Source organism: Aphelocoma coerulescens, chromosome 1 (genome assembly GCF_041296385.1).
Source record: "Aphelocoma coerulescens isolate FSJ_1873_10779 chromosome 1, UR_Acoe_1.0, whole genome shotgun sequence".
NCBI classification, from domain to species: domain Eukaryota; kingdom Metazoa; phylum Chordata; class Aves; order Passeriformes; family Corvidae; genus Aphelocoma; species Aphelocoma coerulescens.
In genome coordinates, this window is record NC_091013.1 from 93,615,630 (window position 1) to 93,638,711 (window position 23,082).

Sequence of the window (23,082 nt, forward strand, 5' to 3'; positions counted from 1 at the left end):
GCAAGGCCACGACTGAGGTCAAGGCGAAAGCCATAGCCAGTACCCAGGGCCCAGACCCAAAGCCAGGAAGCAGAGTTAGACTCAGACTCAGACTTAGACCTAGACCTAGACCCGGACCCGGACCCGGACCCGGACCCAGACCCAGACCCTGGCCGCGGCCGCAGAGCGCGGCCCGAGCGCGGCCCGAGCGCCGCCCGCTCTCGCGCCCTCCCCGCGCGCGCCTCGTGTCCGCGAATAACCCCCGTCCCGCCCCGCCGCTCTCCTGTCCCGCCGCAGCCAATCGGGAGCCGCGCCCCGCCCGGCTCTCCCGGCCCCGCCCCCCGCGGGCCCCCGGCCCCGCCCCCGGCGGCGGCTCCCCCAATCATTGGCCGGCGGGGCCGGCCCGCGGCACCGCCCACTCGCGGGTAACCTTTGCCTTAGTGCGCGCAGGGCCCTGCCCCGCTGCCACCGCTGCCCAATCGCAGGCGCCGCGGGGCGGGGCCGGCCGCGCCGCAGCCAATGGGCGCGCAGGGGGCCGCGCGCGGTGCGGGGGCCGCGGTGGCTGGTGCCGCTGCCGGGTTCGGGGCGCGACCGGCCAGTGGGGCGGCCGGCGGGGAAGATGGCGGTGGCGGGGTCCGGCTGGAGCCTGGCGCGGCTGGCCGAGGCCCTGGGCTCGTCGGAGCAGGCGCTGCGCCTCATCCTGTCCATCCTCATGGGTAAGGCAGGGCGGGGGGGCGACGGGGCTGGCGACCCGGGCGGGGCTCCGCGCCCGCCGTGGGAACGGGCGACCCCTCCGCTCCGCCGCCGTGCCGCGTTGCGCGGGGGGCCGGGGCCGGGCATCGCCTCGCCGGCGCGAAGCCGCACCTGTGCCAGCGCCGCCGCGCCAGGCCACGTGTGCGCGCCGAGCCGGCGGGCGAGATCCCGCCGGCACCGGCACCGCCCGTCCCGCCCGGGCAGCTCGGGAAGTGCCCCGCAGCAGCTGCCCGGGGCGAACTCCCCGCCGTCCCGGTGCAGAGGAGGAGCCCGCTCGGTTTCCCCGCAGGAGGTCGGGGTGCGGTTCTGGCAGGCCGCCTGTGGAAGCGGGGCAAGGAGAAGCCTGGGGTGCCTGCGAAAGACCCCGGTTTGGGTCCGTGTTCTGGGCTCGAGAACTTTGTTTGCGATTGTCCCGTGAGTGCCCGGTGATGCGTGTGTGTCCAGTGCCCCGTGAGCGTGTGTCCGGAGGGATGTCCGCCCGGGAATCTCCACAGCCCCTCACGTGTTGCCCCGTCCGAGTGCAGGGACGTCACTGCCCGGGGACATCACCAGTGTCTGCGGCAGTGGTGGCACTGCGAGGGAGTGGCGTGTCACCACGGGCACTACCAGATGGGGTGAGCTAAACCTTCCAGCTCAGTGCCCGGAGAACTGGGGTGATGTCCTGTGCTCCACCTGCAGCGCGAAGCGTATTGCAAAACACACGGTGCCTGCGCTTATGTAAACATGAGATACTTAAGTCCCATGCGAAATGCTTAAGGCAGGGCTAGAGTTGTGATGTGGGCTGGCGATTGAGGGGGAGGTTTTAGCTCCCAAAACATTAATTCAAGTGTATGTATACATGCTATCTGCCAAAATCTCTGCGGATGCTCAGGGAAACTTTGGATTGTGAAAGCATTTGGTGGTGTAGTCACCTAGCAGAAAAGAAATACAAGCTTTCCTCTGAACCTAAAAGTATATTTGAAGTGATACAGCCACTACTGTGTCATCTGTCAAAATAAAGTTGCATTGGCTAAGTAGAAGTACAATATTTTTAAAGGAAATGCAAGCAAGAAGAACTGTGTCACTTCATAACCATGGTCTGCACCAGACTTATTTCTGCCTGATTTAGTTTATGATGTGTGAGATCAAACTGAGCAAAACATTCTTCCCATGAAGGGTAGATACAGGAGACTTAACTGAATCATTTTGAACTCAATATAGAAGTTAGTTAAACCGAACTTCTGTAAAGCAAAAAAATGAAGTAGTAGGAAACATACAGGACATGCACACAAGCCAGCATTAATTAGTCTAGCAGCTCCCCACTGCTGAACGGGAAAAGTCCTGCTTTCCTTTCTCCCACATCTCTCTCTGGTCCTTTAATTGTGATCTGATTGAATTTACTTGCTTGGCAGAAACCTAAACCAGAAAAAGCAGATTGTTCACTACAAGGTTAGTCACCCAGATCCGCCAAGGGACCAGTCTAACAAGTGCTGATGCAGAAAAAGTCCTAGAAAGCGTGTGTGGAGGCAGACACAGCAGAGAGATGGCTCTGCAGAATGCACCTTGATCATACTCTCTGAGTTGCTTCTTGCTAGCAGTAAGTTGGGACACGACATTGGAAGGGTGTTTCCTACTCAGTGTCTTATGGGTGAACACCACCACTTCTTTGATATGAACAGCAGATAACTATTGTCCTAATGATAAGAGCTGCCTGCTGCAGTCAGTAGATTAAGGAAGCGTGAGACTCCTGTGTGCTGTAACAAATGTTCCATGTGCAGTGTTGACAATAAGCCACGGAGGTACCACAGTGTCCCTGCCCGAGCTAGGCCACTATCTGTTTTGCAAAGTCTCAATGGATCTTTAGAATTTGTATTCAAATTCTGGGGATCAGGTTCTAGAAAACCACTCATGTCTGTCCCCTGCATACCTCAAATGGATATACCAAGCCAGGAGGCTGGAGCTGCACATTTCCCTGTCCTTCCTCCCTAGCTCAGTATCTTCTGATTACATGCAGGAGAAGGCATAACTTCAGACAGAAGGCTTCAGGGCATGCAAAACAGCCTGGCCTGTAGTTTGGCACTCTTGCAGGTCCTGCAGGTTGAACCACTCAGGCAGAGAGGACTGCCCCCAGCTCTCCTGCTTAATGGATGGGTGGTGGTAAAGCATTATACCATTACTTTAAAAGGAAGGGCCAAACACTACTCCAGAGCAACATGAGAGGAGACTGAGAGGAGTTCCTTAGCCCAGCACAAAGAAATGTTCGTTTAATTGCAGCTTAGTTTACAGTCCTTTTAAGCTCATTGGTAATGCAGCTAGTGCCAATGACCACTTCATAGGAATGCATGGGGTATAAATAAAAGGCATTTCTAGAAGCTGGAAGTGGCAGTAGGACAAACAAAGTATGGCTTTTCGTTAACTTCCTACATTTCAGGTGTTTACATAGATTCCGGAAGAGAACTGTTTTTGTTGGCTGCAGCTAATACTGCTGAATTATTTCAGAACGAGGCCATGAGGATGAAGCATGGTTCCAAAGATGGACGAAAAAGTTGTTGCTTATTTCTTCCTCTGTAATGCAGTTTGCCATCTACACTGTGCAGTTTTACTGTGATAACAGTTTCTAGGGTGTCACTTTCAGATCACCACAAACCGGTAAAAACAGTCTTCTGAAAAACAGGAAGAATCACAAAGGACTTTTTGACTTCTTACATTAATTTCTGGAGAAAGCTGAATTATTGTTGAAAAAATAGTCTGAATTTACTATGATTCAGAATAAGTGTTCGCTTAGTAATGATCTGAACTAACCAAAAGAGGTCATTTAAAACTGTTGGCATTCTGACATGACTGAAAAAAAATTAAATACAGGAGAGAACAAGAGAACGAGAAAGGAGGAAGGAAGAACATCCAAGAACTAAAACTGGAGTAGTCCTAAAGAGCACCACGTTGTTTCAGTGAACAAGTAACGGCACATTGCTGAGCAAATTATGGGGATCACAGCTTTGTCTTTAAATCAGAGACAGGTTTATACATGCTGCAGTTTTGAAGCAGAGAATATAACTAGAACAGAGTCCCTTACCCGGATTGTACAAGATGAAAAACTTGCTGCAGACTTCCCCTACATAAAAATTTGCATAGACTGCCTTTGAAGAAATTAGTCTGCAATTCGGCAGCAGTATCAACAGCAGGAATACCTGAAGCACAGTTCTGGACCCTGCCACTATAGAAATTGTGGTATGTCAGTACACTAATGTCTGTCAATCATATGAGAATGTCTTTGAGAGATGAACTCTAGTTTGCATTCTTCAGTAGGTGTAGGGCCTAGCGTTCCCACTGGAGCTGCTCCGGTGGTGTGAAGGAGATAACAGGGTTTCTGTGCTGCTGCTCCTGTCCTCACATGAGAGGGGACAGATTTCTTCCCTGCTGTCACTGCTCAAGGCATAAGCCAGGATACAGGAGGCCTTATGGCACTGTGCGTTTAACACTTTATGTTGCTCGTGTTCCTTGCATGGCTGTACTATCCCATAGAATTAAAGCTATTTATCTGACCATAATATTACACAGTGCCTTGCGAGCTACCTGCATAATATGGAGGGGGGCCAACATGCTATTTACAGCCCTGAGCCAGAAATGACCCTGCTGGTTTGCCCAGACCTGCCAGGAAAAGCATTGGGAAAGTGTTCCCTCATCCACAGACATAGCAGGGACCTGCAGAAAGTAACACATTCTTACTCAATAGGTGCCAGAAACCTATTGCTTCACTCAGAAGTTGTCTTATCTGCTTCTCTTCTACCTCTCATCAATTTTTTTACATGCTCTGCTTCATGCTCCCTGCATCCTGAAGATTTTTGGGCTCAGTGAAATTCTTCCTGTGGTCACCCAAAGCTGCTGGCTTCTCCCAAATCAGGTTCCCAGCTGGTCAGCCAAGCAAGAACCTTATAGCAGGGCCCATGAACAACTGATTCTGGTGGGTAAGAGATGAGAAAAGTGTTAAGAGGCAGCACTGTCCTGTCATAAACCAGCCCTGTCACAGAGAACTCTTGTGCTGCCTTGTTTAAGCTCCTAACTTCAAGTACATCTTTTTCCTTAAATAATAAAAAAATGGAGGGAGTTGTGTAATGCTGCACACTGCCTGTGTCTACATTAGCAAGAAAAATGGTGCAGTAGGAGCGGACCTATAGAGCAGACTTGCCTGTGGGTTTTGAGCATTTACTCTGGATTTGCCTCAGCCAGGTCATACACACTGAGCACCCACTGACTGGGGTGTGTTTTCAGTTCAGTTTCGTGTGAAGAGAGCCCTGTTCACATGCTTTGAGACAGTTCTGTCATGCAAACTAAAATGCCATAAGTGGACTTTCAAAGTAAACTCCTGAGTTTATGCATCCAGTGTTAAACAAGGTGTGGCACTTTTGCAGTGTTAGAAACATAAAGGAATAACTTTGAAGTCAAAATATTAGGTCAGGCTGATATTTTAACACTTTTTTTTTCCTGTTGTCCCCTTCCTTTTAGTTTTAGCATTCTTATAAAAAAATGGAGACAATTGCCCTACTGGATGTTAACAAAGGAGGAGTTAACTGTTCAGCAAAAGGGAGAAGAGGAAAGATAGAGGGACTGGCTTGAAGATGAAACAGAGCTAACACGTATAAAAGGGGAAATAAAGGGAGAAGAGATGAAAAGAATGTTTCTGGAATTCTTATTTGCAGCTTTATCTCTGGAAAAAGAGAGGCATCTTAATCACCCAGTCAGGAAGATGGCAAACCTGACAGCACTGTTTTTGCTTGGGATTAGTAGAACTTTTCTCCAGCCTAATCCACCTTCTTGATGATTTAACTTCTTTTGCTCAATTAGATTGTTGTATCTGTGGACAACCTGGGCTTTGTGCAGTGGCCCATTACTCTCCCAAATGGCTGTGGCCACCAAGCTGAGCTTGTCCTTAACCAGAGATCATCCTCTTGTTCCTGTGAAGTAAAAAAAAATTATTCTCAGTTGCCAAGAGGCAAAACCCAACTGTGTGTGCAGATTGCTTCTCAGCTCCGTGGTGCCTAGGGAAGAATGACTTTGGATCAGAGGTTCCCTGCTGTTTTCTCCAGGAGTATTACAGCTGCTTTCCCACCTTGGTCCACTCTGCTCAGGGAGCTGTGAAAGGGGAGTTTGGCAGAGTGGAGGCTGCTGGGCAGAGCCTCTTGGCAGCAGGGACTCTTGTCCTGTTGCTCTGAATGGCAGAAGCAAAGCAGCGCAGCATCCTGCTGCTGGGCATATCCAAAGGGGACATCAAGCTTGCCAGAAGGCAACCATAACTCCAGAAGCTGCTGTGCTAGTTCAGGCTGCTTCAGGGACATGGTAGTGGGGCAGGAGTACTGGTGTTGTTATCAGTAGAAATTCTTTGTTATTTAATAGATAGTTTAAGAGTGTTCAAAAGGGCACAGGCCACATCAGAATGACCATTGCTACTCGGTATCCACTGCCATTTGGGGATTAAAGTTTGTATCTGCAGTGTGTAAATGGCCCGGCTATAAACCAGATCGTTATCTGGTTTATAGCTAGATAAGCTATAAACTATAACCACAGTTATCTCATGCAGGAAAAACTGTAGGTAATTTGCACTCCAGAGTACAAACAAGTTACTCTGGATATCAGAAGAATTTAGACTAATGTTGTGACTTTTGAGCTGGAACAGCAGCCACGTAGCGCAAGGCCACACTTTAAGCTTGTGATTTCTAGAAACACAGATGCAGTGTGTAATAGTAGCTTTTTATTTGCAAGGGGTTGATAATTCTTTTTCCTTCAGAGCAGGGTTACCCCCAGACTATGACATGATCTCCTGTGTAGAGCTCAAAAGGAACACGGCTGACAAGTGAGACAGGTGTCTGAAAGAGTAGGAACACTAGCTACATTATAGTATTCAGTCATACTTCAATTATTTCTATAGAAATGGATAGAGGGAAAAAAATTGATAGAAATTGACTGTTTTCCAAAATATTAGTGATTTTTGAGAGAGTGGGAGACCCTTTAAAATGTAGGTTTAAAACTATGCATGCTGATGAACAGCAATAAATTGTGCTTTGCCTGCATTTCTGATCTGATTTTTCTCCCCTTTGCTCAGAAGGGGAAAACATTTTTCCACAGTAAACCTCAGATTTTTAACTTTTGATCTAGTCTGATAGTAAAACTTCATATTTTTTTACCACTTTCCATTTCTCAAAGCCAGTCCTTCCTATGTTTATTAAACTTCAGCAGGAAAATTGGCTCATGAACAAAGAATCCCCATTTGTATGTTTCTGCGTAAAAGGCCAGTAGAAAATACTACTTTTTTTTCTTTTTTTCCTAAGTCATGTGAATTGCTCTAATTCTTTGAGTTACTCCCATATCCCCAGAGAGCTCATGAGAGGAACTCTCTTTGCCAATTCCCTCTTTCCCCCTCAGCTGGTGTTCAGGGCAGCAGTGAGGGGGAATGGGACAGAAGTGTGCTGTGTAAAAAGCGTGGAAGAGCGGGAAGGGAGAGGGATGGCTTGGGTAAGGCATTTTGTAGGGGGGTTTGGAGCCACTGTTTGGGAAGGGGAGAGCAGGGCTGAGGGAGGGCAGGAGGGAGGTTGCCAGGCTCTGGGAGCAGAGGGCCATGGTATGTGGGGCTGGCCAGAAAGCAGCCTGTGGCATGGAAACCACTGTGGGACACAAAAGGAGGAAGGAACAGCAACAAGGAGGCAGGGAAAACCAAAAGAGGGGTGGCAGGAGGCTGAGGAAATGGGGAGCAGCAGCTGGGTTTCAGGAGGCAGCAGGTACACATCTGGACACACTAGAACATGGTGCCCTCCAGGATCTAGAAAGGAGCCCAAAAGTCCCCAGCTCCAGGGCTCCCTCCCAAGGGATTTGCAGGGACGGAGAGGACCTTAAAATGGTTCCAGCCTGTTAGCACTGACAGACTGCCAGACATGTACTTTACATAACGTGACAGAGTTTCTCATTTCCGCTCACAGTAGTGACTAGACTTGGCCTTGCTTGTTGGAAGCCTTCCATCCATCATACACTTCTCAGCAGAATGTGCATTTCATCACCTTTTATTACTGCTCCCTATAAAACATGGCCACCTCCTGCCACTACTACTCCATTAGTGCAGGTAGCAGAGCTCTATCCACTGCTCCTGATTTCAGCTAGGATGATAAGTAGTGTGGATGCCAGTATTGTGGTATGTGTTGAATTTCCCCCTTTTTTGAGCAGGGTAAGAGACAGGCTTGCAAAATAAAGCAGTAAAGTTACAAAATGCCAGAATTAAAGTGGCTTCTGCTATCCCAGTCCAGCACCTTGTGCACATGCCTTGAGAAACACTGTATTGCATGCACAGATGTGAGATGGGCAACGCTTCCTGTGCCACTGTGTATTAAGACATATTATATTTACTGTCTAATACATGGCAATGTTGATTGCATGCTTTGTGAACCTCACCTAGACAACAGAACTTAATTGAATTGTGGTGTTCTGTGTGATGCTTCTCACTGTACTACCAGAGTGCTTCACAAATGTTTGCTTCTCACTTGAGCCACAGATGAATAATCTGGAGGCATTCCTAATTTAGACTAGGAGTTACCTCGCAGAAAATGCAAGGAAAAAACCCCTTCCACTTTTCTTAGCTGCTCCATATGAAATGCTTCTGACTGATTTTTTTTTTTCCCAAAAATACTACATGCGTAGTACCAGTGGATTTCAGTTACAGCTTTGTGTACCCAGTACTTCACAAATCAGATGCAAATCTGAAGCTGCTGAGTTAGAAAAGCTAGAGTATCTTACTGGAGGTTACCTGAGGAGTTCTGAAATTAAAGCTGAAAGAACTCATTGAGGTGGGAGTGGGACTTGATTTTTTTGGACACTGTAATGGTATTGACCATAAAGTTTCTCCCTCCCCCCCCCTCCTTTTTTTTTAAATCTAGTTTCTTGCCATATTCATTGTATTTCTCACAGAATTTGGAAATGAATCAGAGGGTGAAGTCTGATTCATGTATTTTAGCATTATCCATCTCATATATTGAATGAGGCCAGAAACTGTAATCCTGTAATTTTTTGCACTTCAATGTCAGTTTTACTGTAATTATGTTCCTGTTAAAAGTATTTTCTTCTGTACAGAATAATTCATCTGGAGTCTGTCTCCCAAGATGCGAACACAGTATCAGGAATTAATACCATGGCCTGGGTTGATTATGTATCGTATAAAGTACATGTTTCTAATGACATGTTCAAGAAGGCTGTAGTTTGGTTCCTGACAAATACTTGTCTAAACTTACTTACAACTCTTCCTTTTTTTTTTCCCCCCTCTACTCAGGATATCCTTTTGCCTTGTTCCAGCGCTATTTCCTCTTCCAGAAGGAGCCCTACCTCGTTCATCTCTACAATGTGTTCACAGGACTCTCAATTGCTTACTTCAATTTTGGTAAGATGAGTTTGGGAAGAGAGAACTGCCTGGCCCAGGGCATGCTGCAATTTGGAAGGACCTATAAATGCAATTTCTATTTCTTATCTCTCTCTTTCTTTTTCCTGCCCACAGGGATGCAGTTTTTTCATTCCCTGATATGTGTCCTAATCCAGTTCCTCATACTGAGACTAATGGGTCGCACAATCACTGCCGTCATCACCACATTCCTCTTTCAGATGGTAAACCCTCTTTCCTACCCCTTGGGTTTGTGGAAGGGAGGCCTCTGTTCAGTTTTGCACTTCAGTAGCAACTGTGGGTGGAAAAGTGGAGGCAGATAAAAACCAGCTGGAGGAATTAGTTTGAATAACTGAAACAATGGTTTCTTTCAGACATACCTTATGGCTGGATATTACTTCACAGCCACAGAGCATTATGACATCAAGTGGACAATGCCACATTGTGTCTTGACACTTAAGTTGATTGGTAAGTGACACCTCTCTTCTCTCTCTTGCACTCTGCAAGCTGTGCCCATCCCAGGGCTTCAAGTCACTGTTTCTCACCTCTAGGTCTGGCCATCGATTACTATGATGGAGGAAAAGATCCGGTGAGTTAGACATCATTTCTCCATCATTCCATGCTGTCCATGCTAGAGATCAGAAAATGAAGTTCAAAGGATGTGAGTTAGCAAGCTGCATTGTTAGGTAAAAGCCACAGCTGAGAGGGGAGCTTCTGTGAGAGTCTGAGGGCACTGAATTCTAGAGTGGAATGAAATCATTTGGAACAGAGACAATAGTGATTAGAGATGGACAGAAGTTGTTTCAGTTATGTCAGAATATTACTCTGCCCCCTTCCAAATTCCCCACCATCTCCTTCCCCCAAATCTGTTGCTTAAGATTCCCAATCCCTGATGCTCTGTGTCTTGTGGGTAGTGTAACTTTAACTTGCAGACTATCAGTATTGGACCTCAGTTCCCATCTTCCTTTCCTTTGATGACTCTTACCATATCCTTGTCAATGGTTGTCCTTTACCATTCGTTAGGACCCCATTTCTAGAGCAGATGGAAAAGAGAAGTTGCACAGCACAGCTTGTGGGAGAGGGCACTACACTTGCTACAGTCTCAATCCTGCTTCAAGTACCTGCATTCCCCATCTCCTCTTTGAGGCCTGACCAAGTCTGTAGCATCCATGGAATCCCTGCTGACTGCAAGAGAATGAGGTCAAGCTGAAACTTCCTAAGCTGAAGCTTGAAGTACTTACAGACAATTTTTGCATCAAGAAGTAGGAATTGTAGCACAATAAGGTCTTGGGAGAGTACCTGAAATTGCAGTCAGGGACTGGAATAGGTCAGATACAGTGCTTCTACTATGCCTACTCTGCTGCCAGGGATGCATGTCAGTAGATCCCTTCCATGTTTGGAGCTTATTTGGGAATAGAGATCTCTGCAAATGGTCTCAACCCTGGATCTTGTTGCTGTTTAGAGGAGGTGGGGATAGAGAGGGCTGGGGAGAGGAATGGATGTGAAGTACAAAGTGTAAAGTTCCGTGTCCATGGGGAGCAAGAACTGAGACCAGTAAGGAGTCAAGCTGAGGACATAACACACCCAGAGCTAGTATGAAACCCCTGGGATGATGTTAATGCCACTCCCTTTGGTGCAGGAGTTCCTGACCCCTGAGCAGCGGCAATTTGCTGTCCGGGGAGTTCCTACCTTGCTGGAGGTCTCAGGATTCTCCTATTTCTATGGTGCCTTCATGGTTGGGCCTCAGTTCTCCATGACAGACTATCAGAAACTGGCAAGGGGTGAGATGACTGACGTTCCAGGCCAGAGACCCAATAGGTAATACAAAGCTGCTTAGCTTCTCCCCTTCCTACGATCCTAGAATGCTGAATCCTCCACGTTCCCTGCAGCAGACTGCCTCCTTACCTGGACACAGAAGTGCTGTGACCACAAGTGATTTATGAGACCAAGCAATCTTTCAAAAGTTGCTCGTCACTCTGCTTAATGTCCCAGCATTGTTCCAGGGCATGAACATCAACAACCATTTGACATCTTTAGCACAGACTCGGTTCCAACCTGGTGATATTTGCATCCCAGCTTCCAAATGGAGGCAGCTGCTGCAGTGGAATGTGGTGACTCCCTATTGTTGTCTCCCCTACCTCCTCCTCTCCACCTGTTTTTAAACCTATGAATTTGATCATCTCTTCCCAAGGCATTTCTTTGACCTTCATATTGTTCTTTCTCAGTTTCGTGCCTGCTCTCAAGCGCCTGAGCCTGGGTCTCTTGTTTCTAGTAACCTACACCTTGTCCAGCCTGTACATCTCTGATGAATACCTCACCTCAGATGACTATATGGTATGTATTCACTTGGCCTTGTGGGGTGTGGAAGAATTCCCCTTCTCTGGGGGGCTCTGGATCTACAAGAGTGGAATTATTTTTTTCTTTCTTTTTTTTATTTTTGCCTCAGTTCAAAAATAAGTTGGCAACTAGTGATAAGCTTTTCCACAGCTGATTTGGCTTTATCACCTGTCCTGTGGATTCCATCTGATGCAGAACAGGAATGTGTTAAGCAGAACTGAAACAAATGAAAACTTTTACAAATAGATAATGGATCTTACATACTACTGTTGGTTTTGGAAACGTAACATATGTGCTTTATGATCTTTTAATGACCTTCCATTTAACCCTTACATGCAAAGAACCTCACTAGAGTAACTTGTAAGGCGCACCAGAATCTTTGAGGTTCTTGGAAAACTTCTAACAAATAATTCCTACCTACAGATTATCAGCATTTCTGTGTAAATTCCACAGTGATTATGCTAATCCTGGAGTATTCCCAAACTCTACCTATTTCAGTACAGCCAGATATTACCAAAGGAAGAAGAATGATGTGTAAGTTTGCAGCTGGCAGCCCAGTCCATATGTCTTAACACATACACATGAGATTATAACAAAAGACAGTGATGAGATCCCACTTACCTTGTGTCATTATGGCCACTCAAGTCCAGGTTTTATTTTTATTCTGTTTCACTCTTATCTCTGCAGGAGAAGCCTTTCTGGTTCCGTTGTGGTTACATATTGATCTGGGGCAAAATAATACTCTACAAATACGTAACTTGCTGGCTCGTTACGGTGAGTCTAGATGTCATTCCAGAAGCAAAAGACAAATGAATAAAGGTCCAAGCCTCTTGGACTTAGCACTAAATGGAAGAAATCCATTGGAGATCAGTGCAGGTCAGTTCAGCTTGCTCCAAGTTAGCAAAGGCTAGCTAACTAAAAGGCAGTTTTTAATCCATTTGTTCCATCTCTAGTGATGCTCTCAACACAGTTAAGTGTCAGCACTTCCTAAGCTCTGCTTCTCCAGCAAAAAAAGGGCAGTATTTTCATCTTACCTTTCTTGTGCATTTTTTGATAGGAAGGTGTCTGCATCCTTGCTGGTCTGGGGTACAATGGCAAAGACCAGAATGGAAAACCTTTGTGGAATGCCTGTGCCAACATGAAGGTCTGGCTGTATGAGACAACACCTTTGTTCACAGGGACCATTGCTTCTTTCAACATCAACACCAATGCTTGGGTGGCCCGGTGAGCAGGACAAAATTCCCCTTCTGTAATGGGTCAGTTCTGTTCTGTCAGCAGAACCAAGACCTTAGGCTGAGCCGGGAGCATTCAAGGAAGAATCTGCCAGTTTTCAGTTTGTGCACCTTCCTCCATGTTTTGCTGCTGTGCCCTTAGAAACAGGTTATTGGGTTACTGGGTTAGAGAGATCTTTTAATCCACCTGGAAGGGCACTTCATTAATAAAGGCAAGCAGCTGATGGCAGCAGAGACTAGAATAGGACTACAGTGAGCCCCTGGGGGTGCCTGCCTGCTCAGCCAGCCACAGAGCTGCTCTGACAGCTGCTTCCTGCATCATGGCTCTTGGTGCTTCCCATGCCAAACTCAGAGGGTTTTGGTTCAGCACTTGCTGGGACACACAGCTAAATTGTATGTAACGACCCCCTTCTTCTCCTTATAGCTGGGATTTCTTTAAGACTGTTCTGATGTAGGTTTTGCCCTGGTCATGCTGTTCCTGTCACCTCAGGGTGCACAGAGGCATTGGATCCCCTGGGCCCTGCATCCCTGACACAGCAGGGGAGGGCAGACAATAACCTGGAAATACTTTGTTCTTTTCTGCTCTAGCTACATCTTCAAGCGCCTGAAGTTCCTGGGCAACAAACTGCTGTCACAGGCACTGGCCCTGTTCTTCCTGGCCATTTGGCACGGGCTGCACTCTGGCTACCTGGTGTGCTTTCAGATGGAGTTGCTCATAGTCATCGTGGAAAGACAGGTGCGCTTTGTCTGACTTACCAGAACGGGGGGAACCTGTGTTAGCCTTTGCCCCTGAGTCTGGAAACTGCCACACTGTAGGATTCACTTGGATTAAATATGGAAAATAACTGCTCACTTTGGAATTGGTTTTCAAGCATGGCAGGGTTTTGTTCTCAAGAGTTCAGTAGGTTGCTGCCTTCTGCATGGGCAAACCATAAATAGATTGCAGAAGCTGACAGGGAGAAAAGTGGAAAAGTTGGCATACAAGCAGAGGGCAGCTGAAGTGCTTGGCAGCTGGAAAGACTGGAGGACAAGCACATGAGCTGAATGCCTCTGTTAATCTCCCAGTACTAAGAGAATAATATCCCTTATTAAAATGTATTTTCTTAATTAAAACTTTGGCTGGGACAGGGTATTTAGCTACTTTTTTTGACTAGCTGCTTACTAAAACACATTTTACACAGCTGTATAGAGAACTTTGGCCCCAGAGCCTGCATATACAGCCACAGGACATCCAACTGTTGAGAATTCTGATTTTTTTTCTTTCAACTAGGTCATGAATCTTGTTCGGGACAGTCCTCTCCTAAGCACGTTGGCCTCCATCACTGTCTTGCGGCCCATCTTCTACGTGCTGCAGCAGACTAATCACTGGATGTTTATGGGTTACTCCCTGGTGCCATTTTGCCTTTTCACCTGGGACAAATGGATGAAGGTACTTAGTAGCCACAAGCAGATGACTCCACATGATCAATCCTGTTCCCTCCATCACCTCTCCTGTGTTCTTGGCTTAGAGCTGGTTGCTGATCCCCAACCTTGCCTTTCTCTTCACAGGTGTACAGGTCTATTTATTTCTGTGGCCACGTGTTGTTCTTCACCTTACTGCTGGTGTTGCCTTACATTCGCCGATTAATTGTGCCACGAAAAGAAAAGCTAAAAAGAGCAGAGTAACAGCCAAAAGGTAAGGCTGGGAGAGACCAGGAGGTGAAGTGGGACAGCAATGCTGCAGCCCAAGGCGAAAGGCAAACATCAAACCAACCAAAGCTAATCTAGGGCTCCTCTGTTTTTCAGATTGTACCACCTGTGCATTCGTAGGAGTTGACTGAACACTCCGGAAGCAAAGCATCACCTGCCAAGTTTGCTGTGTTGAAGTATGACTTTTTTTCAACGCAAGGAGGGGGAAGGAGAAAGCACAGGGTCAGAGACCCGAAAGGAGGGGATCTGAGCGAGCCTCCTTGAGACTCTCCACCTTCTGTCTGTTGCCTTATCTCTGCCGCCCTGCGGCCGGCACTCGTCTCTCCGCTGATACCAGATGATTGTACCACACTCACGGCAGGTGCTGCGTTGGATTGGAGCCACCTTCTGACTTTTCTACGTTTGTCATCTAAGATAAAAATTGCTCCTGGTCTTTTTAACGTCGCCTTCAGCTCCTTTCCTCTTGGGTGCCTCGGTGTGGGAGTGTGAACTGTCACATGCCACCGAGCAAGGCGATTCTACAGGACCGAGTGACACCAGGGTGAGCAGGGCACAGCTAAGAATTCCAGTTCTGTGACAAATTTGGGCCAAGTCCCTGCTATAAGGAGATCCAGCCCGCCCACATATGAAAAATGAGAAAGTAAAATTCACAAGTGCTTTTTAAACAAAAAAGGTACCTTTAATAGGAGGAAAAAGGGTCATTGGGGCAGTCTGTTTAAAGTCTCGTTGCTTCAGAAGCTGCAAGGATGAAGTTGAAGTCTTTTCCAGGAGCCCAAAGTTGCACCAGGTCCACGCCCAAGTTAAAGAGCCTTTCCAGAACGTGAAGTCACTGTACACAAGTCCATCATGACAGCAGTAACAGCAGCAGCTCATACTACTCCCCACACTTCCTCAAAGGCAGTAGTAATTTTAGCACACGTCAGGGCAGCAGAGAGGGGATAGTTGCTGATGGAGACCATCTTTTCTGTATAATCAACATTGACCTGGGAGAAGAGGGGGAGAAAAATAGAAAAAACAAAATAACCAAGTTGCACAAAGTTTTCACTGAGTCCCGTTTCCATTAGTACAGGAAAGACAAGGAGCTACCGGAGAGGGTCCAGCAGAGGCTAGAAAGATGATTAGGACACTGAACCATCTCTCTTATGAGGAGAGACTGGAGGGCCTGTTTCATCTAGGGAAGAGAAGACTGAGGGGGGATCTCATTAACGCTCATAAATATCTCAAGGCTGGGCGCCAAGAGGGCGGTGCCAGGCTCCTTCCTGTGGTGCCCGGCGATAGGGCGAGGAGCAGTGGCCATAAACTAAAGCACACGAAGTTTCACCAAGACAGGAGAAGAACTTCTTTATGATGAGGATGGCAGAACACTGGAATAGGCTTGTCCAGGGAGGTTGTGGGAATGTCTCCCTCTCTGGGAGACATTCAAAATCCACCTGGACATGTTCCTGTGTCACCTTCTCCAGGTGACCCTGCCTTGGCAGGGGTTTGGATTAGATGACCTCCAGAGATCCCTTCCAACCCTAACAACTGCCGAGGCACAGCATTTCTCCAACAGAGAAACTGCTAGCCTTCACTAACGTGCTCTCTGGGCACGGAGAACAGTCCCAAACATTGCAGTTTTGGGCCTTTTTTTGACAAGCCTACAGGGAAAAACAGGGGGCTGGGTGGGGGGGCAAACCAAGCCAAAAAAAGGGCAGATAAAACCTCCATACTCAGAACAAGACTGAAACCTTTTTACAACCCCAGATAAGGCACACACACACTTACCGACCCGTGGGCAAAAGCTCCCACCACAATGACAACTGGCTCCGCTGCAGGAACCAGCTCACGCAGGTCCGACACCTGTGACGCTGCGAAAGAGGTACCAATCTTCATACAGCCCACAGGCAGATGGTCGCTGACTGGGTTTTTAATCACCTACAGAAAGCAGAAAGTTAAAAGGGGTGTAGAGGTAACAGACCTCACATAGCTAGATCCATTGTTTGCTAAAAACAACAAGCAAACAAAAAATTCATCAGCTGGTTGCAGGCTGCATCAGGAGCTCATGAGTGGTGCATCTGGAGCAGTCCGTCCTCATTGTCCATGGTATTTACAAAATACAGTGGCAGTGTCATTCCACAACCAACATTACCTACACAATTCAACATTACAGACTGTCCTCACCCAAAAATCAAATCCTCTTGAGGTACATACCCTGTTTCCCCATCCCCCTGCATTCCCCACCAAGTACATCCAGGTCCTTGAGCAAAACCAATCCCGGATGGGTTGGCCTTTGCTTGAGGCTCAGTCATGGCAGATATGCGCAGGATACAGGTGATGGAGAGGTAGATGAATCTTGGCTGTGGGAAGCAGTAGAACAAGTGGTAGAGCTCCCCATGACCAGCAGTGCAATTTCTGAAAATCAAAAAAGTCCACGAGACCTTCTCCGAGTGCCAGTAGGCAGTGTGGAATAGCCAGGAGAAGCTGAGGCACAGCACTGCTCCCAGGAAGAGCATCCCAAACACCACCTTCTCCTGCAAAGGAGCCATAAAGTACACACTGGGCCACAGCAGGGTCAGGGATCCCCCGGCAGAGGGACAGAACAAACCCCAGCAGGTGTGTCCAGATGTTGTCAGTCTTGGTGTGTATCCAGAATATGCTCTTGAAGCAGGCACAGAAGAAGGGCAAGGAGGACCTTTAGGTATCTTTGCCTCGGCTGGCAAGCAGGCTGCTGTTGGGATTTAAAACCACTCTCCTTTTTTGGGGAATCTGGACTTTCCAAAAGACAGTTACAAAACACATTTAAGCCTTGATCAGTTCTTGATGATTAGTTCTTCTTCACATCTGGGAATCTTGCTGCTGTCTGAGGAGCGGCGCAGTGAGGTCCTGCTCCAGCCCAGCAGCTCCTTGTTCTGGCACGTTCCTTGAGCCAGGTTCATGAGAGCCCTGTGTGGAAAAGGCTGGAAAGGCTGCTCCTTGTCTCTCCCTGCCTGCTGACCCGTGTCCTCAGGCAGATCCACTGGCTAGGGCCAAGCGCTCTCTGCCAAGACGACATCGCCATCACCTTCCTCAGGCTGCTGATTTTCTGGCATTTCCAGCAACAAGGGTAGTTCTTCCACGAATCTGGTATTGTGATAAACCCTTTGTCCCTGTACTTTATCCAGTCTTTCCCTCTGAGACTGCAGAAGCCGTTCAAGTTAATCACACCTTCGTTTCCACCTCTCTCTGCCATTTTAAAAGCTGTACCCAAAAAGTGTCAATGCCCAGGCATGGTAGTCAGGCTCATGGGAGCAAACAGATCCCTCAGCTCCAAAGACAGCAGTGTTTGGGGCTTCTTTCCTACAGCAGCAGCTCCTACAGCACATGCTAGCCACGTAGGATGTGGGAGAGCCCCCCTGAAACCAGGGCCCCCAGCCATGATGTGATGGGGTAGAGTACCAACCACACCCACAACCAGGACCCCCAACCAAAAAAACACCTCCCCCCCGCCAAAAAAAATCCCTCCTACCTCGCTGTTAGAACGTTGCAACATTAGCTGTGAACAGTTACAGAATATTTACCTTCAGCAGTTTCTGAGGCCCATCAGCTGCTCTAACGCTGAGCTTATGCAGCAGCTGAACTAGCAAAGAAAAAACAAGAAAAAAAGCACTTCAGCCGTGTGTTCATTTGCTCGAGGAATCCCATGCTTTGCCTGAGCTGAGGTACACAAAAAGCCCACCTTCAGAGTTCCCATCACAGTCTGAAACAAGTTATTTTGCTGACAGCACAACCTCCTGCAGGCACTCCCCACTGTGCTAAGGAACACACAGCTGGGGAATGCATCCTGGAACATCACAGAAAGAGGCTTTCGCTTCTCTGCTCTTTTCTCACTTTCACATTTTAAGGTTGGTGCCAATTTTTGACTTTTCCCGAAGTTTCTCCAATCCTGACCACCTTCCTGCATTATTCTATAGCTGGTGTAAAGTTTGAATCACTTACCCATAAGACCACAGAACCGATCAAAAGTTCTTGGGATTCTGGTTTGTGGATTGACTTCAATTAGAACATTCTTCTTGGTATGAATATAAACCTGCAGGAGACCAGCCCGATTCAGGGGGCTGTCCATGAGCATCAGGAGACTCTGAAATTGAAAAGCACACGGTACTGGAAACAGAAAGGCACAAGAGAGAGAATTCTAGAGAAAATTGCAGGTTAGCCCCCACAAATGCAGAAGGGACCGATGCTGAGGCTGAAAGCTCATCCAGCATCGGGAGTTCTACTGTAATGGTGAGAAATCAAGCCCAGATCCAAACAGCGAATAAACCTAAAAGCCACAAACGTAGCCAAACTCGTCCCCGAGGCCAAACTCGTCCCCGGGCTCCAGCGGCAGAAGCGGATCCCCACACCCGAGGGACGATTGCCCCGAGCCACCTGCCGGGCTCCCGGGTACCTGGTGGGTGATGTCAGGCCGAACCTCCGCGGGGTCCCGGCCGTTCCGCAGCAGCAGTGCCTTGTGCTTGTCGCAGTTGAGCAGCTCGAATGTTTTCCCCACCTACGGCCAAAGCACGGACAAGTGAGCGGGGAGCGAGGGCATCCGCGGCACGCTCGGACCCGCCCCGACCTTCCCCCCCACCACCTGCACCTTCACGGTCTCCAGACTCGCCCCCTCCAGCACGACCAGGAGCCGCCGCTGCCCGCGGGGCCGCTTGGCCTCCAGCGCACGCCCTTCATCCTCCTCGTCCTCCTCCTGCGCATCCCCACGTGGCCGCCTGGGCGCCGCCATTTTGTCACGCGACCCCGCCGGCCCCGCCCCGGCCCCGCCCTTCCCTCCGCGGCCACCCAAGATGGCGCCGGGGCGCGCCCTCTATCTGGCTCCGGCCGGACCCGCTTCCGGAGCGCCGCGGCCGCCGCGCCGGAAGGCGGGTGCTGGGGGCGGGAAGGGGCAGCGGGGGCGCTCCCGGCGCCGCGGTTTCCCGCCGGAGCGCCGTAGCGGTCGCTCCTTCCGGTGTCCTTCCCGGCGGGGGTGGCGGCGGGGCGGCCATGGCGCAGAACCTGAAGGACCTGGCGGGGCGGCTGCCGACCGGGCCCCGCGGCGTCGGCACCGCGCTCAAGCTGCTGCTGGGCGCCGGCGCCCTGGCCTACGGCGTGCGAGAGTCCGTCTTCATTGGTGAGTGGAGATCCCCCCAACCCCTCGGAGCCTTCGCGCCCGCCGCCCGTGCTGACCGAGCCCCCGCTCTTTCCCCGCAGTGGAGGGCGGCCAGCGCGCCATCTTCTTCAACCGCATCGGCGGCGTGCAGCAAGACACTATACTGGCCGAGGGGCTGCACTTCAGGTAGGGTCCGACCCCCCTGCCCCCGCCCGGTCCCCCCGGCCCGGCGGGGGCCCGCGCCCCTAACGCGCCTCCGCCCCCCGCAGGATCCCCTGGTTCCAGTATCCCATCATCTACGACATCCGAGCGCGGCCGCGGAAAATCTCCTCCCCCACCGGTTCCAAAGGTGAGAGAGAGGGGCCACGAGGTAGGAGGCACGGGACAGGAAGTCGGCTCTAGTGCTGGCGCTCGTCGTACAATTATGAAATGTTAAGGGGTTGGAATAGACCTTAAAGATCGTTTAGTCCCAGCTTCCTGCCACGGATAGTGACATCTTTCACTAGACCAAGTTGCTCAAAGCCCCATCCCACCTGGCCTTGAACAGTTCCAGGGCTGGGGCATCCGCAGCTTCCCTGGGCAGCCTGTTCATGTGTCTCACCACCCTCACACTAAAGGATTCCTTCCTAATTTCCAACCAAACTGTCCCCTTTCCCAGTTTGTGCTCATTATCTTTGTCCCATCGCTCCAGCTGCTGATGAAGAGTCCCTCTGCAGGCTGCCAGCAGCCCCCTGACCCCTCCCTGTCCCCGCAGACCTGCAGATGGTGAACATCTCTCTGCGCGTGCTGACGCGGCCCAACGCGGCCGAGCTGCCCAGCATGTACCAGCGCCTGGGGCTGGACTACGAGGAGCGCGTCCTGCCCTCCATCGTCAACGAGGTGCTCAAGAGCGTCGTGGCCAAGTTCAACGCCTCGCAGCTCATCACACAGAGAGCACAGGTGAGCCCTGCCAGGCTCGGGCTTGGCTTGGCTTGGCTTGGCTTGGCTTGGCTTGCAGATCTGTGGGTGTGGGGAATGCTGTGACAGATGAAGGAAGGATAGCTGTACTCAGCTGGTGGGTAGTGGAAAGCATGTCCCACCTACAGTGTGATTCCAGTGCAGGTGCAAGTACTGTATTGCCAGCTTTTGAGGAGGAAACTGGGTCCATTGGTACACAGAGTGCAAAACTGCACCAAAATGTGACACTAAGGGAGGGAGAGCTGATTTACATCATGGCCCATGGGTGACACTGGAACTGGCTTTAGAAATGTAGATCTCAGAACAGCTGTCAGAGCAACTTAAACAGTTTTGAAAGATCTGAAAAACCATGGGAATGAGCAGTTAACAAAGCACTAATGTGTCAGTGATCAGTGCTACAGAAGGGTAGCAAGTAGTTCTGTTTACACTCAGAGAATGGGTCAGGTTGGAGGGATCACAGTGGGTCCTCTGGTTCAGCCTCCCTGCTCACACAGGGTCATCCCAGAGCACATGGCACAGGATTGCATCCAGATGGTTCTTGGATGTCTCCAGTGAGGGAGACTCCACAACCTCTCTGGGCAGATTGTTACAGTGCTCTGTCACCTACACAATGAAGTTCTTTTTTATATTCAGGTTGAACTTCTGTGTTCCAGTTTCTGCCCATTGCTTCTTGTCCTATTGTTTGGCATCACTGAGAAGAGCCTGGCTCAGTTGTCTTGGCACCTTTCCTGCAGGCACTGATTAGAAAAAGTGTCATCTTGGGGGAGTGTTGCAAAATAGTAGAAATATTTAGCTTAAAAATGCCTGTTTCTGAAAGTTTCTATTTTAATAATTTGATTGCCAGGGATTCTGGGAGTTCTCATCACCTATGGCAGCTGGCACAAAGAGGAGGTGCTGGTCTTGTTTTAAAATGTTTTAGAGGAGGTCCTGCAGGGCCAGGAAGGTGCTGAAGAGAAAAAGTTGTTAGATGAAATACAAAGCATCTCTTAACTAGTTTCTGATCCATGCCAAAAGAAGCAAAGAGAACTGTATATCCAGGTGTTGTTATGAGAAATGATCTGTATCCCGCTGGTCAAGGGCTTCAGGGTTTTGTGCTCATCCACATGGAGTGCACTGGAGGCGTTTGTTGGTCTTCATGTATCTGTGAGGGTTTCAGCTGTATTGGAAGCAAAGGCTGTTAAGCACATGTGATCTCAAATAAGAGTAATTCTTTGATCTCTGAAATTTTTGAACAAACTGAATTGCATTTGCCTTTTTGTCAAGTATCCATCCAGTGCTTGTTATTATAAAGTGATGTGTATTGAAGGGGTTGATAATCAGAAGAAAATTAAGTGACTTTATGCAGTTGTGCTCTCGCAGTTCTCACAGGAAAGGTTTCTGTCATTATTTAGAGTTCTGCTCAGAAACAGCTGCAGTGAAAGTAAAAGCAAATGCTCGACTGGCCAAGCATGTGATACTGTAGCAATAGTTTCTGTTCAAGTCGATATTTGGCCCAGGACTTGTCAGCCTGCCTGAAAAAGGTGCTGGCAAGTAAATGTAGAATAAATCAAAGTATATAACAGCAACACCCACCCAAGGCAGCCAAAAAAAGTGGAGTAGCTACACTAGACAAGTAGCTACTGTAATTAAGAGATGTTATATGGGTTTAAAAAAATTATGTGGTCATTTCTTTTTCTGTGTTGGAATACAGCTATGAAAGCACAGCCTGCAAACAGTGGCAAATCCAAGGTGGAGAAGGAAATGCTTGTTGCCAGAACTGTGGGAACTGTGGAACTAGATGTGGTGGGATGTGAAAGCAAAAGATGCCTTCAAGGTTTTTTACTTTCACAGTGTTACTTGCACAGAACAGTTAAGTGGTAACCTCAGATGAGCTGTAATGGAGTTTTGAAAATGCTCTGTGTGGCTGTGGATATGTTACTCAGAGGTGGTGTTGATGTCCACGGTGCGGAGCTTGGGTTGGGAACGTCTGTCCCGACACTGTGAGGAGCAGTTGTGCTTCGCTTTTGGAGTGTGCAGGAAGTGAGGAACACCCTGTGCCTGGTACTACTCTTGTTGCTGTGTTTGTGTTTCAGGTGTCTCTGCTCATTAGGCGAGAACTGACAGAGAGAGCCAAGGACTTCAGCCTCATCCTGGATGATGTGGCTATCACAGAGCTTAGTTTCAGTCGTGAATACACAGCAGCTGTGGAGGCTAAGCAAGTGGGTGAGTTCCATTGGTGCCTGAAAAGGCTGGATTGCATTTGCCTTTTCACTGAATTATTAAACAAGGAAGTGGAATTTGGGCTAGTGTGTCACTGCTGTGTCACTGTATCAGTACAGGTACAGGGTTACAAATCTCAGCCTCCTTAGTAACAGAGCTGAACAGGTTTATTTTACAAGTGTTACCAGAAAGCCATAGCTAATGGGATAGACCATCAGAGGGACTGAGTTCCCAAGACTAAGATTCCTCTTCAGACTGGGACTCTGTCACTCACCGTGGGGGTTACGTGTGGAGGGTCTGGGTGCTGTGGGTTTTACTTAAGAAAAGGTAAAGTGCTCTCAGATACGTTTTGTGCTTGGATGTGGTCCCAGAGTGTTACCGGTTCTTTGGGAAGCAGAGCCTCCAGGCCTCGGCTCTCAGGTTCCGATGGAAGGCACAGTGTGGTT

The 23,082-nt window shown here is 48.8% G+C and overlaps 3 protein-coding genes across 3 annotated transcripts in view; 2 read left to right on the forward strand and 1 right to left on the reverse strand.

Annotated features, from left to right (window-relative positions):
- The first annotated feature begins 498 nt into the window (after positions 1-498).
- Positions 499-14,819, forward strand: LPCAT3 (lysophosphatidylcholine acyltransferase 3). The gene is given in 14 exon segments (XM_069018339.1): positions 499-540; positions 542-695; positions 9,017-9,124; positions 9,239-9,345; positions 9,496-9,589; positions 9,673-9,710; positions 10,761-10,939; positions 11,347-11,455; positions 12,146-12,232; positions 12,516-12,682; positions 13,279-13,426; positions 13,961-14,119; positions 14,239-14,365; positions 14,476-14,819. Coding segments are annotated over 13 exon segments (1,509 nt in total). The 3' UTR covers positions 14,356-14,365; positions 14,476-14,819.
- A 214-nt stretch (positions 14,820-15,033) lies between these two features.
- On the reverse strand, positions 15,034-19,145 carry EMG1 (EMG1 N1-specific pseudouridine methyltransferase). Its single transcript, XM_069018351.1, has 6 exons — positions 18,977-19,145; positions 18,785-18,886; positions 18,334-18,475; positions 17,916-17,974; positions 16,144-16,293; positions 15,034-15,362 (listed from the first exon to the last, which is right to left on the reverse strand). The coding sequence occupies exons 1-6, from the start codon at positions 19,115-19,117 to the stop codon at positions 15,249-15,251; spliced, it is 708 nt and encodes a 235-aa protein (XP_068874452.1). The 5' UTR covers positions 19,118-19,145; the 3' UTR covers positions 15,034-15,248.
- Positions 19,146-19,321: 176 nt separating this feature from the next.
- The window catches only part of PHB2 (prohibitin 2), a 99,788-nt gene continuing 96,027 nt past the window's right edge, over positions 19,322-23,082 (forward strand). The window contains exons 1-5 of the mRNA XM_069018482.1: positions 19,322-19,501; positions 19,582-19,666; positions 19,750-19,829; positions 20,235-20,419; positions 22,510-22,639. Of these exons, the coding sequence (XP_068874583.1) occupies positions 19,375-19,501; positions 19,582-19,666; positions 19,750-19,829; positions 20,235-20,419; positions 22,510-22,639 (607 nt within the window). The 5' untranslated portion in view covers positions 19,322-19,374. The remainder of the gene's footprint in view (positions 19,502-19,581; positions 19,667-19,749; positions 19,830-20,234; positions 20,420-22,509; positions 22,640-23,082) is intronic.